Source organism: Vipera ursinii, assembly GCF_947247035.1.
Source record: "Vipera ursinii genome assembly, chromosome: 4".
Lineage (NCBI taxonomy): Eukaryota > Metazoa > Chordata > Lepidosauria > Squamata > Viperidae > Vipera > Vipera ursinii.
In genome coordinates, this window is record NC_139514.1 from 88702361 (window position 1) to 88719865 (window position 17505).

General features: G+C 36.9%; 1 protein-coding gene across 4 annotated transcripts in view; it reads right to left on the bottom strand.

Moving 5' to 3' along the window:
* UXS1 (UDP-glucuronate decarboxylase 1) overlaps window positions 1-17505 on the bottom strand; it is a 64216-nt gene that overhangs the window by 26291 nt on the left and 20420 nt on the right. For 2 of the 4 annotated variants that reach the window (XM_083363006.1, XM_083363004.1), the window contains exons 2-4: window positions 9115-9142; window positions 4584-4635; window positions 2669-2712 (exon numbers count right to left, since the gene is read on the bottom strand). In XM_083363006.1, the coding sequence (XP_083219132.1) occupies window positions 2669-2712; window positions 4584-4635; window positions 9115-9142 (124 nt within the window). Of the gene's footprint in view, window positions 1-2668; window positions 2713-4583; window positions 4636-9114; window positions 9143-10880; window positions 10998-17505 lie in introns of all 4 variants that reach the window. The other 2 variants (XM_083363007.1, XM_083363005.1) reach the window with 2 other exon arrangements.

Here is a 17505-nt window from a genome sequence, read left to right on the forward strand (position 1 = left end):
TCGCCACAACAAAAGAAATCTGCCTCCAAGTAACTGTGGAATTTCACAAGAGAGAAAAAGTTAATACTTCCTTCATTGTTTGACAGAGTCACTGGTTCTCTTCCCACACCCTGCTAGTGTTTACTTATTTTGTTTTAAGAGATTTCTAGGCCACTCCAATCTAATATTCTTCTATATCCGAAGATCTATTTTAATACGACAGTTTCTTATAATTAAATAGGATTTCTTTGCGATGGATCCCTCTGTTCTGTTCTTACTACAGAAAGGTATGAACTGTTCATTAATTCTTTGACTTGTTCCATTGTGGACAGGGAAAAGAAACCTGGTTCTAGCCTTCCACTCATACAGGTAGTCTTCAACTTACGACCACAATTGAGCCTAACATTTCTACGGCTAAGCGATTTGTTAAGTGAATTTTGCCTCATTTTGCTAACTTTCTTGCCACAGCTGTTAAATGAATCACTGCAGTTGTTAAATTAGTAACATGGTTGTCAAGTGAATCTGACTTCCCCATTGACTTTGCTTGTCAGAAGACCATAAAATGGGATCACATGACCACGGGCACTGCAATCATTATAAATATGAACCAGCTGCCAAGCATCCAAATTTTGATAATGTGACTATGGGGAAACTGCAACAGTCGTAAGCGTGAAAAATGGTCACAGGTCACTTTTTTCAGTGCAGTTGTACCTTCAAATGGTCACTGAACAAACTGTTGTAAGTTGAGGACCTCCTGTACTTCTGCCATCCAAACATTTAATATATCCTTGCTTTGTTGTAGAGTATAGAATAATAAGATAATACATTTACAACACATATGGAAAGTCATTTATCAATATACTGGGGAAAATATTTAAAGCTTCTTATTAGCTCTGCAGCTCAAGAGTTATGTTTGGAAAGAAAACAGACGTGATGTTCTGAATAATATTCTGACAGACCGGAACATCATTAGGGACTATTTAGAAATTGCATTTTTAGAAAGAAGCAATTCAAGTAATATAAATTAGGTACCATTTAGAAGGCATCTCTCCAAGAAGGTGTTGAGAATATTATGTCTGAATTATTCTAAGACTGGAGCAGGGAGATTTTCTATCCATTTATACTAATAGACACTATTGATTCCAGCATGAGTAAAAATTACCAGCACAGTGTCATGCATTAACTTTGAAATGGAGGGAGAGAACAGATAGCAAAAGATCGTACTTCATTTTCAGATCTGAAATATCCCTCTGCAACTCTGCCTACTAAATACTTACTGAGATACCAATTTGGTTTTTCAAAATAGGGGACAATTTTTAAAATTCTGCAACAGCTATCTTATATAATACACTTGATAATCATTGCTTGAAATTTTAGATAATATTTGTTTACAATGCATTTTTCATTTGCAGTTTCTATCTTTCTTAGTGGATGAAAAGAAAGAAATGCTGGTTTGGTATAAAAATGCACCAGCAGTTTACAATAATACATATTTCTACATGTTATCATAAATACAAACATGCAGTTACCAAAAAATGTTAATAGTTTTTAGTATTTAATTTACAGTAATACTTAAATTGTGATTTCCACATTAATTTAAGTTCAGAATTAAAATAACTGGTCATGCAGCCAAAATATGTCTAAAGAAAACAAGATTTTTTAAAAATATTTAGAATCTAATATCAAAGCCTCCATTTATAATTCAGCATTCAATTTGAAATACGGTAGATACCTTACAAGAAACTATTAGTAGAATTTAAATAAAATATACTGCTTATTATTACAGGCTGTCAAAATTTTACAGAGATTTGAGGCAAGATGCCAGATACAGTCAATCAGTGTTTATTGCTGAAATTTACTATATGCAAAATCCTTGCATTTACTTTCAAAATGAACTCCAAATATTAATATATTTATAAAACATGATGTGCTGACATATGCAGAAGAGAATTAAAGGGAGAATCAATTTAGTTCTACCTTCTTCCTTTTAGCATTGTTATGCTGTCATATTTAACTTTAAATTCTTGTTCTACAGAAGAGAATTGTGTATTTTAGGCTGCAAATCTATTTACACTTACCTGAGGAATAAATCCCACTGAACACAGCAGACCTTCAGAATACAGTTCTACAGGATTATGTGATTGGTTTGATAAACCACCAATGATAGGTTGCTACTACTTTCTGCTGCTAAGATATATTCCTATCTAGAACACCACAGAAAGTCACATAACCGTGTCCTACTTTATATCAGTTTTGCTGCGGTTAAGTGAATCACCACCACTGTTGTGTGAGGGCATGTGATTGTGACTTGCAACTTCCTGCCAGCTTTCCCATTGACTTTGTTTATTGCAAGCCAACTGTGAAATACAAAAATTGCAATCACATGACCATGGGGCACTATGATGGCTGTAAATGCATGCTGGTTGCCAAGCACCTGAATTGTGATGCTGTGACTACTGTAAGTTTAAATACTGGTCATATATCTACTTTTTCAGCACTAAGTTAGAATGGTTGTTGAATGAGGCAGCCGTTAACTGAGGACTATCTATACTTAATACTACCATTAGAGACAGTAGCATTTATTGCAAACAGACTTTCTTTCAGTACAGCAAGATGGCACTCTAATCAAATATTGCCTTAACTTAAAATAAAACAAAAGATGATCTACTGAAAGCAGAAATTGGCATACCTTTTCTCTAATTCTCGAATCTTTTCCCTCAGAGGTGCAATAACCTAAAAGAAAATTAAACGTTATTTTTAATTTTGTGTAAATATCTTTTCCATTTAAAATGACAATTTGTAGAGAATACAGGCATTATAAGCCATTTTAAATATTTCAGGGATATCATGGACAGAGTGTTGCAATCTCTTAATAAGAATCTCTCAAGTTACTAAGGGCAGAAGTGGTGGCGGCAATAAAGGACATAGTCCAAACCCTAAAAGCATCAAATCAAATCTTTATTATGGTCATAGATCAGCATAGAAAACATCCAATTGCTACTTTCCTGAGCTTCATTTGGAACTAATCAAGTTATTGCACAAAGATTCAAGTGATTTATAGTGTCCCACAGTTGCTTTGATTAGAGAGCTTAGTGGCATATAAATTTAATAAATAAGTAAACAAAAATAAACTGACAATTGGTTAGCCTGCCTGCTTTCCTTAAATAGTCTCCCAGTCATCATGGCAAACTGCAACACTTATGACACCTGCCTTCATTCCTGTCCTTCATGGTCACTGTGGACACCTTCTTTAACACTCCCTTCTGCCACATTTTTTTGCTACCTTCCATAGATGCAGTGTTAAGTTCTAACAAACCATGTTTTAAAAAACCCAAATATCCCAAAATTGAGCTCCCTCAATACATTCCAGATATAGTCAACATTATCTTAAGTGGACTCCCCCTTGGTGTCTTTTGGGTTTTTTTTGCCCTTTATAGCCCAAATGTCCTCCAAAGAGTCCTTCAACCATGTAAAGAGAACCCTGGAATTCACTGGGAGTGTCCAAGGACCCCATTTTAATTATTATACTATGTATACTCTGAATATATTTTATTCAGAATTATATTCAGTGGTCATGAATGTAATTCTAGAGAAAATGGCTAGAATTTATTCATTTATGTTTCAATCACACATTCAGAGTGGGTTTTGCCAGTTATACTAATGATATTTTATATTATAAACAGTAATTACCTACTTATAATATTCAAATATGTTCCATAGTTCACAACCATGTGGTGTTGTTATTATGTTTTGCACACAAACAAGCAAACCTTTGAAAATATTGGGATGGCTTTGAACTTACTGTAGCTATATTTTGAACAGGTCAAATGAAATAATTGAGACTTAAGTTACTTATGATGAAGATAAACCTCACTGATTTCATCACAGTTGAATGCAGGGGTGTCAAACTCGTAAGGTCACATGACGTGTTGCGATGTGCGGCAACTTTTTTGCCATTGTGGCAATGGGGTGGGCGTGGTTTCGCTATGATGCATCCGGCCTGCAGGCCGGCAATTTAACACCCCTGATCTAATCCACTTGCATTTTAGCAACAGCAAATACTCTTTAAAATTAAAAATGCCAGGACAAACTATTAATATAAAATCAAAATGACCTATTCTGATGCAGATTGCACACAGAAATTGGTTTGAAGATCAGGATATGGTTATTTATGTGGCATATAAGTATGCATTACATTTTTAAGAATTGATGTACATGTTAGTAGCCATGAGGACATTATTAGAACAAACACACAACTATTCTCCTTCAACCCCAACCAACATGAGAAGCTTGACAAAGCAGGCTACAGGGGTGGAGCTGGGAATTTCTGTAAATTTTCAAGTGGAAGGATGCAGTTTTTTAAAAAATCAAGATGGCTTCCAATATAACTCCACCTGGTTTTTATGTGTGTCACCTTGAACCGTTGTAGTCATCTTGATCTTTTTAAACCAACTCCTACGGATACTTTTGCAAGCAAAATAAATGAAATTTCTTCTATTCAAGAGGAAGTATTAAGAGAATAAAGTGGACAATTGACTTATTAATGCAAAGCAAAATATTACAAGGGAGCAGGCAAAGAAAAAAAGACAACAGAATTTACTAACCTCTTCAATTTTATTTTCTACTTTTTGATCTCCATTATCCTGGATAAACCTGCTGGATAGGAGACCAAAGAAAGAAAGTAACATTTTAAACATGCCAAGCCACACAGTCATGCTATCAAACATTATACTCATGAATTTGTGTTAATGTTTTTGTTCTAAAGTTCTTTGAAAAAGAAGCCACTTGTCACCACACCAACTATTAACAATGACCACAGTTTGTCTGTGTTCAGACATAAATGAAAAGCCATCATAATTTCTAATTTTCTCCTTCCAGGTGGATGGGTGGGAAGAGAATAAATAGATGAATCAGAAGTGCTAAAGTAAGATTTTAACATTGTACATGAATGCTGATAAACTTCAGAGGTCAGCAAATATTATTTATTTTTTGGTGCCTTTCCTTCTGGAACTCAAGGCTATTTCCATGGCAGTTCCAAAATGTTGCGAAGAAAACTGCAGAAACTAGTCAATGCTGACTCAACACCTAATCTGCCCCACAAAAATAAATGAGAAGAACAGGGATGTGATTTTGAATCAAAGGCTCAAACCTTTGTCACTTACTGGATTCTCTGCTCAATTTTACATAATGTGTTGGGTATAAAAAGTTTTAAAAGCTTGAAATGTCAGGTAAATCAAAAGCCAGGGAACATGTTAATGTTTGAAGCTTTGCAATTTTATTTATTTAAATATGAAGGGGCAACAGGCATCACCTAGGAATGTTAGGAGTATCTATTTTTGTTTGTTTTATATATCCAGGTTGCAAGTAAGATCCTATGAATATAACAAAGTCAACTGTGCTTTAGTGAGAATAGAGTCTGTATCAGTGGTGGAATTCAAATATGTGAACAACTGATTCTCTGGAAGTCCATTCTGGGCTTGGGCAACAAAAAAAAATAGCCAGCGGTTCTGCCAAAGTGGTACGAACTGGCTGAATCCCACCACTGGTCTATATGAATAGGTGCTCAAAGTAATTTACAGAAAGCAGAAAGAATAAAACATAGTCTACTTAAATACTATAATGTTAAAAGAGCGTGGAAGATTCAGAGAGACTGGCAGTTTCAGGAGTAAGATAATACTTCTTTCTTTACATTTTCAGTCATTAGCTCAGTCTGAGAGCTGATGGGACTAGCAGATAAATCATTGCACCAAGAGGAGAGACCATGGTTCAGGCAGCATGAACCTCAAGTGAGGGAAGAGAGAAGGGTTCTCCCATAACCTAGACTTTTTCATAGGAGAGTTGTGAGGATAAATTAAGAATATTTATCATTCCCTGAAGTAACTAGAGAAAGAACAAAGTTTAATTAAGAAGCAATAGCGTGAGTGGTACTTATTAATTTATTAAGAGTCAGTTACACAATTTGTCTGCAGGCAAAAAAAATCAGAGGTATACATTGGTGTAGAAGACTGTCTATGAAATAGCTATACAGTTTTAAAATGGAAAGTATAGAAATAAAAAATGATTAATCTTGTTCATGAGTCATTTTTATTTATTTTTAATTTCATTTCATTTAATTTTTTATTTTATTTACCTCCCCCACAAGACCCCACATTTGAGGGTAACTGACATAGCTCATGAGATGGACCCTGCCACATAAAAAGGCTAATTCCAGGGTTCAAAGTAGACTTCAGACATACAGTACACAATGTCACAACGTTTAGTAAGTGCTTTTGGTTTGTTACGTCTTTTCATCTGAACCTACTTTTTCCAATTTACTTAAGGAGAATTCCAGAATATGCACACTGAGAAACATTACGGTCTGGAAGAAAACAAGATGAATTGATTTATTCTTTCCCTTTAATGGCCTTTTCTTATAGGTTTTGTGTGGAATGCTTAAAAGATTTTCTTACAAAGCATTTTCTCTGAAATGTATCTCACAGTGAGGGTTGAGTCAGTTAAATGGCGTAATTTGAAGATTTGTAGACAAAATCCTCTCAACAGGGTACAAGAAGATAGATACAACAAGTACTAAAGAAATATTTTGGAATGGAGCTAACCAATAGGATAGTGCTAGAGTACTGTACAAGCTATATGGAAAGGATATGGAAGGGGACCGTGTTGCTCTAGAAGCTATAGAAATCCACAAACTAGGACCTGTTCCCTAAAATAAATTTGTATCCCAGGCTTAATATTGGAGTTGTATTATCTCCCACAGGGTTGTGCCATGCTTTAAATTCCAAAGCAAATGCTTTTTTTCTCCCTTAGAATGTATTGTAGAAGCAGCTATAAAACCCTGAAAAAGATCTGCTGTTTTAAGGATTTGTAGAGGTGTTTAACGAATGTCCTCATATATACAATAGTTTGTATGTTACAATCAGAAGTGCTACATGTTTTTTAAGAACAAAAATAAACAAGTGGACAGTAAGGGTAATTCATACAATATATATATATTTACTGCTTCAACATATTATCATTTACAAAATATGCTTAAAATATTCTAGTCTCATGACAGCAAACAGCAAATTCCCAACATTAACTATAGAATCAAAATTTCTTGAAATGCTACAACTTTACTATTAAGAAAAGGAATGTGTATTATGGTATACCATTTGTATTTTCTTCCTAGCCACCTTTTCAGCAGAAGGGAGAATACAATAATGGTTTTGGGCAATGAAAGAGATAAGGTTTGTAAAAATATGAGAAATTAATATCTGGAAAATTGGAAAAGAATGTGGAATGAAAAAGCATGAATATTAATTTTGTTGGAACTAATTAATGTAAGTTTTCCTGTTCCATTTTTATTCTTCACTGTTCTTTTTCTGAAAGACCAACTTCTCTCAGATTAAGCAAATGTGGTATTTATTTATTTATTTATTTAGTTACATTTATATACCGCCCTATTCCCTGAGGGCTCAGGGCGGTTTACAGGGAATTAAAAAAATCCACCATACAAAAGTTAAAAAACCAATTAAAAAATATTAAATTGACCCTGTATACTTAAAACCCCAATTAAAAATTTCTCCTCAGCCTGGGCCTGAGAGCTCAAAGAGCCAGGTCTTCAGGCCCCGGCAGAATGATCGGAGGTCGGGGGCAGTCCTCAGCTCCACCGGCAGCTGGTTCCAGAGGGCAGGCGCTCCCACTGAGAAGGCCCTATCCCTGGGTGTCACCCGCCGGCAATCTCTCACCGGCGGCACCCTGAGCAGACCCTCCCTGTGGGAGCGCACTGGGCGAAGGGCGTTTGATGCCGGCAGCAGGTGTTCCCTCAAATAGCCCGGACCCAGGCCATGTAGGGCTTTATAGGTAATAACCAGCACCTTGAATTTCACCCGGAGGGCAACCGGAAGCCAATGCAGCTCACGGAGTAGAGGTGTTACATGGGAGTATCGGGAGACCCCCATTACAACTCGCGCGGCCGCATTCTGCACCAGTTGAAGCCTCCGAGTGGTCTTCAAGGGCAGCCCCATGTAGAGAGCGTTACAGTAGTCCAAACGGGAGGTCACAAGCGCATGAGTAACTGTGCGTAGGGCGTCTCAGTCCAGATAGGGACGCAACTGGCGCACCAGGCGAACCTGTGCAAAAGCCCCCCTGGTCACGGCTCCTATGTGGTCTTCAAAATTGAGCCGTGAGTCCAGGAGGACGCCCAGGTTGCGAGCCCTATCAACGGGGGGTAACACCTCACCCCCCATCGTTAGAGGTGGAATAAGTTGGTTAACCCGAGATGCCGATATGCACAGCCACTCAGTCTTGGCGGGATTGAGACGAAGCCTGTTTCTCCCCATCCAGACCTGAACCGCCTCCAGGCACCGGGACATCACGGAGAGGGCATCGCTGGGTTGGTTCGGGGTGGAAAGAAAAAGTTGGGTATCATCAGCGTACTGGTGATACCCCACCCCGAAACCACGAATGATCTCGCCCAGCGGCTTCATATAGATGTTGAACAGGAGAGGCGAGAGAACCGACCCCTGAGGAACTCCACAAATGAGAGACCTCGGGGCGGATCTCTGCCCTCCTGTCAACACCGACTGCGAGCGGCCCTGGAGGTAGGAGGAGAACCACCGTAGAATGGTGCCTCCCACTCCCAACCCCCTGAGACGCCGCAGCAGGATACCATGGTCGATGGTATCGAAAGCCGCTGAGAGATCTAATAGGACCAGGACAGAGGAGCAACCCCTGTCCCTAGCCCTCCAGAGATCATTCACCAGCGCGACCAATGCCGTCTCCGTGCTGTGTCCGGGCCTGAAGCCCGATTGGTACGGGTCCAGATAATTAGTTTCCTCCAGGAACAGAGGGAGCTGATGGGATATGGGTATGTGACCAGCAGAATCATTATGGATGGAATATTTTCCCTGCTTCAAATGTGGAATTCTAGATGGAACATTTTCCCTGCTTTAAATGTGAAACATCACATCTTGTGCTTGATGGAAATGTTCAGCCCCTTTGATCAAAGGTGACCTCTCCCATCATAGAAATCAATCACACTAGCTACCATTTCCCCACCTTCCTTTCTAGCAATAAGCAACAAAGAGATATTCCTTTTAGTTTGAAAGAAAAATTATTACAACTATACATATGTATAAGAGAAGTATATAATATTACCTCATGTTGAGCACATTTCCCCATACAGCTGTAAAAAAAACAGTAACTTTAATTAATATTGCTTAACAATAATTGGCATAATTTTCTAATACATTTGTTTTAAGACACTAATAATTTTGTCTATGTGTTTGTAATGCAGTTTATTATTTCAGGAATGGAATGGTTTTCTGAAAAGTGATTTACTATGTATATTTTAATTCACCTTGACCCTGCAAGGGGAGAACAGAAAGATAAGGGCATATGTCTCTCAACTACGAATATTTACTTGAGAATCAAAGGCACAATTATGTTTTGATAGGTTAGCATGCTGTTTACAGCACAGAAGTACTTATATAGCAAAATATAATAACAAGTAGCCCTTAATTTTGACTGCATGTGTCACTCTTCTTGCCTGTCATTGTGCTATTTTTCCAAATGTAATATTTGCTCTGGGTGCACACTGGATGCTATAGCTTACTTCAGGCCCCCAAATCAAGAAATACATGTAGCGATTCTTCCAAGCAGCTTTCCTTATTGTTCTTACAGACAGAACCTTGCTAAACTGAAACATTTTACTATCTACATCAAGCATATACTCTGAGAACTATCAGGGAGGGAGTGTCTTCATCCTCTTTCTCTCACACAAACTATCTGAATGGAGTAGCCTCTTAATTCTTCTGGAATGCACTCCACCTTGTGAATCTAGACTATGTTTCATCACATGTCATGGCAAAGGAGGAAAGCTTTGATCTAGAACATTCTAACTAATGTTTCATCCCAACATATATGTTTATTGAAAAGTTAAGCTCCATTGATTTATCTCCAGATAAATATATATGGTTGCTTTCATCAAGCCTCAATAAAATGGCAAATTAAGTAGCTTTAGACAATGGATGTGCATGACAATTAGCGGCCCTTCAAAATCTAAAATAAAGGTAAAGGTTCCCCCGCACATGCGTGCTAGTTGTTTCCAACTCTAGGGGTCGGTGCTCATCTCCATTTCAAAGCCGAAGAGCCAGCGCTTGTCCGAGGATGTCTCCATGGTCATGTGGCCGGCATGACTAGATACCAAAGGTGCACGGAACACTGTTACCTTCCCACCGTAGTGGTCCTTATTTTTCTACTTGCATTTTTACGTGCTTTCGAACTGCTAGGTTGGCAGAAGCTGGGACGAGTAACAGGCGCTCACTCTGCTATGCGGCACCTGGGATTTGACCCGCCAAACTGCCGACCTTCTGATCGACAAGCTCAGCGTCCTAACCCACTGAGCCACCGCGTCCCTTTTCAAAATCTAGTAAATAATGAAATAGCCATTATTTCAAGGTGATGGCTATTGATGAAATTATGAATATGACTCTGGAAATTATGAGGGCTACAATTAAAAGCATTACTGGTTTAGTTTAAAAAAGTAGAAAAAGAGCCAAAAGCAGCTTTCAGAAGATTACATGGTTTTTTAAAAAAAAAATTAAAAGTATCCTAAATTACTTGGAAAGCTATAAACAGTTTAAAGCAGCCTTCTCCAAATCAATGGCCTGCAGATATAACAGGCTTCAACTCCTGTAATTTCCTGACTGATGTTGAAATGTATCACATCTACAATCCACAATACTAGGAAGTGTGCCTTTAATACATTAAACATCTCCCTCTCACTTTTCTTCACCTAAATGTTTATGCAAAGACAATTCAATGCTCATATGCTGCTTTAGGATATCTATAAATATAATGCAAATTCACTGCTTTGAACTGTTTACCATATACATAAGACCCAGTTTAAATAGATTACTTACTATTCAGAACAATGCAACCAAATGAATAAAGATCCCCCAGGACCAAGCATATCTTCTGAAACAGGTACATTGTTGATAGTATTCTCTATTTAGAATTTCGGACAGCTCAAGAAGTTCCTGCACATAGATTTTTAATGCCACTGAGAAAACAATTTCAAAAGCATCTAGAATGCTTTTGAAACAGAACCCTGCATCACTTTATCCTAAAGGGGTCCCACAGCTTCTTGGAGACCCATCAGCTATTTCTAGCAGATTTAAGGGAACAAACTATCCATTCTTAGGTGAGGAGGGGAGGGGAGGGGAGGGGAGAGGAGAGGAGAGGTAGGGAAAACACATTACACATTCCTTTTTCAATCTGAAAAAAACATTTAAATTGGCAAAAATGGTATAAGGTTTTATTCAAAATGTATAGCATGCTACTTTACTTGTCATACTTATAGCATCATATAAGGAATACTGTATATGCATATAAATTTCTGCACTAGAGATTGTTGCCATCTTTAGAATAGAATAGAATAGAATAGAATATCTTTATTTTCATTGTGTAATTCACAACAAAATTAAGTGCTGTCCACAGTGCACACTAAACAAGTAAAAACCACAAATAAGAACATACATTATATGCACACATCCTTCACATTCTATTCACCATTGCACTGCCCCTAATATTGCACTTCAATGTTGCACTATACTGTGGTATTTAATATGGTTACAGCTCTGGGATAAAAACTATTTTTCAGCCTATTTGTCTTTGTTTTTATTATCCTGTACCGTCTGCCAGAAGGTTCAAAAAAGGAACGGCCAGGATGAGATGAGACTTTAAGAATATTTTGAGATTTCCTAAGACAACGGGAAGTGTACAGTTCATCCGGGGGGGGCGGGGGGAGGAGAGGGCAACCAATAATCCCCTGGGCAATGGTAATGACCCTCTGGAGCGCTTTCTTATCTGCTACTGTGCAGCAAGCAAACCACACACAAATGCAATAAATTAGAATGCTCTCTATGGAACAGTGGTAGAAGGTCACCAGCAGTTTTTCATTCAGTTGTTATTTCCTGAGAAGTCTCAAGAAATATACTCTCTGCTGGGCCTTCTTAACCAATGCTATAACACCCAGAAACCTAAAGCTGACCACCTGCTCCACACAGTCTCCTTTGATGATCAGGGGCTGAATGTCTGATCTATTCCTCCTGTAATCCACTATAAACTCCTTGATCTTAATTGCTAGAGAATAGAGAATCACAAAATCTTTTGATTTATTAGTAATTACAGCTTGATTCGTTTAAATAATTTTTTTTATCTTGTTTGGAAATAAGCTTTATCCAGGTGTTCAACTAGAACAAGGGGCTGACTCCTGATGGAACTGTAATGCCAATATTATTGTATCTCCATCTGTAATTTGAGATCCTCATCCAAACCTAGTCAAACTATCAAGGTTTTCCAGCTATTCTCTTTTTTATAATATTTTATTAGTTTTCTAATTTTACAATTAAACATTTAAAAAGCAACATGGTGACTGGGTTAGTAATTCAATAACATACTTATCTATTTGCATATAATCTTGTTCTGTTTTCTAAAAGTTATCTATTTTCCACCATATTAAACAAAAGGTCTATTAGTCTTATTACACATCTTATCTATTCAATTATGTTACTTTTTTTCTAAAAATTATTTCTCACCATATTCAACCTTCTAATCAGTAATACGAAATCCCGTCTAATAATTCAAAACCCTAGTTTCCTTCAGCTTTACTCTGTCTTTCTTCCTTTGCCAACTGACCTTCCATGTCGGTACTTTTGAATCATCAAACAGTTCTCCCTCTATTATTATATGTATTACTTGAAATAAGAAAGATCATTCGATTAGTTTTTTTTGGAAGAACTAGCCCAGTTGTATTCATTAGATCGCCTACTATTACTCCAATTTCCCACAATTGTCCTGATAGGTTTATCTTCCATTCAATCTGTTCTTCCTTTTTTTCAAATTTCTTCTGAGTTATATAAAAAGACTTTTCCATTCTCAATGTTGTCACTCTATTTTCTGATTTTTCCGTTGCCTGCATTTGTTGGTGAATTGTTGTCTTAGTGTTTGGTTATTCCACTTTTCCTGTTATTTTCTGCATTGTTAGTTCTTTAGTTGTAGTCAAGGTCTGGGTTTGTATATCTAAGCTCGCATCTTGTTCCTTTATGTTGGGTCTTATCTTGTCACAAGCTGAAAGGATGGTTTCGTGTATTGAATTCAACATGGAAAGGATTTTTTTCCTGATCTTCATCCATATTCTCTTGATAATGTGTTAAGTTAAAGACTTTAAAATCAAACTAAAAATAGTTTTTCATTTTTTATAACTTGGTAAGGGACATTTATTTCATGTGTTATAGGTAGTCTTTATAGTGGAGATTGTTTACCAAGTAAGAATTTATCTCATGTAGTAACAGATGCTTCTCATTTAAAGAAATAGGAAAGCAATTCCCCTTATATAACTCTGAAAATCAGCAAAGGTTTACATTCATAGTTCAAAGAGGTCAGATATGCTGCCCAAAAGTTCCTTCTTTACAGATGAGTTTTTCACTGTAGTATCTGTCAAGGTCAAGAGAATTTTTTCTAGAGTCTGGGCTTCAAGCCAAGTTTCTTTTAGGCAATAACAAGTTATAATACCATACTTCGCCACAAGATGTCACCAATGCCATTTAAAGCTTTTTAAATCCAAAGATTTAATGATAGTTTTTCAAGGTTTATTTCTTTTTTCTTTTTTTAGATTATCACAAACATCTCCAGTAAGAATAGGAAAACTTTTAGCCCCCAAATTTCAAAAGCGTATGCATCCAATTATGTTAGAATTGTTCTTATAGTTGTTGTTTCCCCTGGGTAATTAGTCGCTGCTGTTCTTAGAGGGTGGGACAGACATTCCCTTCCCTATCTCCTCACAGGGGGAAAAGTACTTTGGGCAGCTTTTACAGGAAGAGATGTTTAAAGTCTTAAAGAGAAGATCAGATCTCATCATGTTTCATCTGTGTTGCTTTAAAGGTGCTTGGTAGTAATTTTGACTTCGGCTGTCAGCAGCTTAGTGACGAGCCATATTTCTATGGCCAGTCTTTCCCCTGCTGGTTTGGAGAGCTGCCCGGATCAAACAGAAGAGCTGCCCCGGATCAAACAGAAGAGCTGCCTCCCGTGATGAAGCAGGGGTCCCCCTCCTTGCTCATCACCCCTACAGGGGACTTTCGACCCTTTCCAGGGTCCCCCAGTGGGATGAATTCGGGTGCGGAAGACGGAGTTCGCCTTCCTGCATTCGCAGGCACTGCAGTGGCAAACCGGAAGTCAGCTATTCTCTTGAATATATATTAAACAGAATGCTTTACATGATCCAGGAAAGAAATAAAATAATCCAGGAAAGAAATAAAATAATCCAGAAAACTTGAACTAATGAAATAAAAGAAGGGAGGAGGAATGGATATATATAGAATATACTGAATTTACTTTTTATTCTTGCTTCAAAAGGAGCAACAAATGGCTGAATTCTAAGGAATACAATATTTCTTTTTTTTTTTCTTGGTTAAAAAAACAGGCAGATAAAAAGTTAATTCTGAAAATCGAATAACCTACAGACTCAAGAATAAAACAAAAAGTATTCACATTTGTCTTTCCCTGTATGTAACAAACAGAAAATTTTAACTTTCCAACAAAAGCTGATAAAAAGAGATAGGGCAATGAATTTTCAGAATATGCATTTTGCCTAATGTGATGTTGATTAAGGTCTCAGTTTCTGGATCTAAACTGTCACAATCATCAATTCCTTTTAATGCTCATTCTTCTTTTATACAAACTCCTGAAAAACTTTGCCTGCATTGATAATAGCTTTTACATGTTTGTTCATTTCTTGATTTGGTATGACCATTTCTAATTTCGATTTCTTTTACATCTTATCAATTTATGTATAAGTTTAAAAATAAACAATAGGGAACATTTTCTAATTCTTTTTATTTTCAGGTTGGAGGGGGGGGGAAGAAAAAAGAAAGATAAAGGGATTGAGAATAAAATATTGTCCTTTTTTTTCTTCCAAATTTCAGAACTCTGATTAAGACCTAGATAAACCAGAATCTATAGGGCATATTTGTACTCCTATTTAAGTAAACATAGAAGATCATTTTTAAAAAAAATTCAGCCCAGAGGACTGCAATTTACAGTGATGGGCTAAATCTGAAATAACGGATTCCTGTTTTTGGTTTGTCATATTTGTGATTCTATGCTTCTGATAATGAAAATAATTTCCCAGCATAATTCAAGAAATCAACTTGTTAATCTTTGACCAGTTCATGTATGCATCTCTTAGATGCACACTAATAGAGAATGATCTTACTCCAGGTAAGAAGCTGTATATGAAAGTTTTTTAAAAATACTAAGATTAAGAATAGCTGATTAAACTCACACAATTTATTTTAAGACCAAGTTATGTTGTCATTTACTTGTTTGGAAAGAAAAGAAGATCAATAAGCAGAGAATGTATCACAAGAAGTAACAGACACGGTATAAAAATATCCAAAATATGTTAATTGATTTAATGGGATCTGGTGAGAATGTTGCATATAGTGTTTAAAATAGAGTGTTCTATTTTAAACAAATTTGTTCTCCTCCCAGCATATCTGTTTTGGCAAAAAGTTTATGCATTGTTTGATAGAATACATGGGTACAGTTTAAATAAATGCAGTGGCAATGTTACTTTGATCAAGCTGATATTTAGTACAAATCCTTCAAGGTTCCATAAACAAAAGGCAATTTTATTATTACAGCCAAAATACTTCAAAACCACCCACTCACTTTTAACAGGCTATCTAGAGGTCTACTTATAAGCCCATTAGCTACATTTTATCATTAACTACAGTGGACAATAAGGCAATTGTTCTTAGTCTGCTTACTGTATCAAAATTAATCTGATATCTTACTATCCACCTGATGGTGGAAAACACAGTGCACCTAACCTTAGGATAGGCCAGATCAAAAACAGTACAAGTTCTACAAAAGCCAAGGTCAATTTTGTGGAGGGGTGCCATAAAAGTAATTTAAAAAAATCTTTAGATGATCTTGAAGAAGAGTTTTCAGGAAGCTGCATTAAGTTTCATGGATAAAGTAAACAGGCAGGCATACCACTCAAACCATCTCACATCCTGGCATCAATAGATGGACGTATTTAATTATACCTTAATGATGTCACTAAGTTTTCCCTTAATTCTCTGGAAGGATTTCAGTTATGCATCAATCCAGAAATGGAGTCAAACTACAGTCCACACATATCAGAATCCAATGTTAGGGAAGTTGAATCAGAACTGTTCCTCGCTCACTTGTTTAATCCTGAGGTTATGCTCAATTTGAAAGAGTTAGGCATTGGTTATTCTCATCAGAATTTCCCCAGCCATCCTTTCTTTCTTACTCAGTGGTCTTTAGATGCATTCCCTTGCCCTTTTGAAAATGCTTGCTATAAGTTCTGGAACTCAAAACCGTCTTAAGGGTATCCAGATTTTAGAAGGCAGAAAAAAATATATCTAAAAATACTTTTTAAATAGGCTTTTAACAAAAATGGCTTTCATGCTTTTTTCCTCTTAGCTTTACATCGAACTGATGCTTACACAACTTGAAGACCAGTCCATTTTCACCCCGATTAAAAAGGATAAATTAATTAATTTCCATTGCTGATGGAAATAACTACAACAATTACAAGTCAGGTTTCCGACTATGGACAGAAATAGTCCTTTCTCCTCAGCAGTGCTTCTTACTTTATGGAAAGAATATGCTCAGAGTCCAGAACTATATAACAAAATAACACGAAACTTCTAACAAAAACTATTGCCAACTATTGTGGTATCAGTGACTCCTCTAGACAAATATAACTTTTCTAAAGAAATAAACAAAGTAATGGTTTTTCTTGTGAGACACTATGGAAGTGAAAGATGGGCTTTGAAGAAGTAAGTTAGAATCAGTTTCGACAGTTTAAACAGTGCTGAAGAAGACTCCTAAGCACATCACAGATATCCAAACAGAAACAAACAAACAAACAAACAAAAAGATTCTTGAACAAATCAACCCAGAATTCTCATTTTCTTACTTTGGACACCCTGCATAGAAACCTAGTTCTCTGGAGAAATTAATAATGCTGGGAAAGATGAAAAGAAACAGAAGAGGCTGACTAGCAGCAAGGTGGATAGATTCAGTTGCAGTCATGATCAGTGCATCATTGGAAGAACTAAAAGACCGGATTAAGGGCAGGTATTCATGCAGAAAATCTAAGATGATTGCTAAGAACTGATTTCTGTGGAGGATTGAACAAGATGATCTCCAAGTCCTGCTTTCACTTCCAATCTTATAATTTAATATTGACAAGCACATTTGTTTATTTATCAAATTTACATGCCATCTCACTATCCAAAGTAGTTCTGGGTAACTTAGGTAAAAGGTAAAGGTTCCCCCGCACATGCGTGCTAGTCGTTTCCGACTCTAGGGGCCGGTACTCATCTCCGTTTCAAAGCCGAAGAGCCAGCGCTTGTCCGAGGACGTCTCTGTGGTCATGTGGCCGGCATGACTAGACACCAAAGGCGCACGGAACGCTGTTACCTTCCCACCGTAGTGGTCCCTATTTTT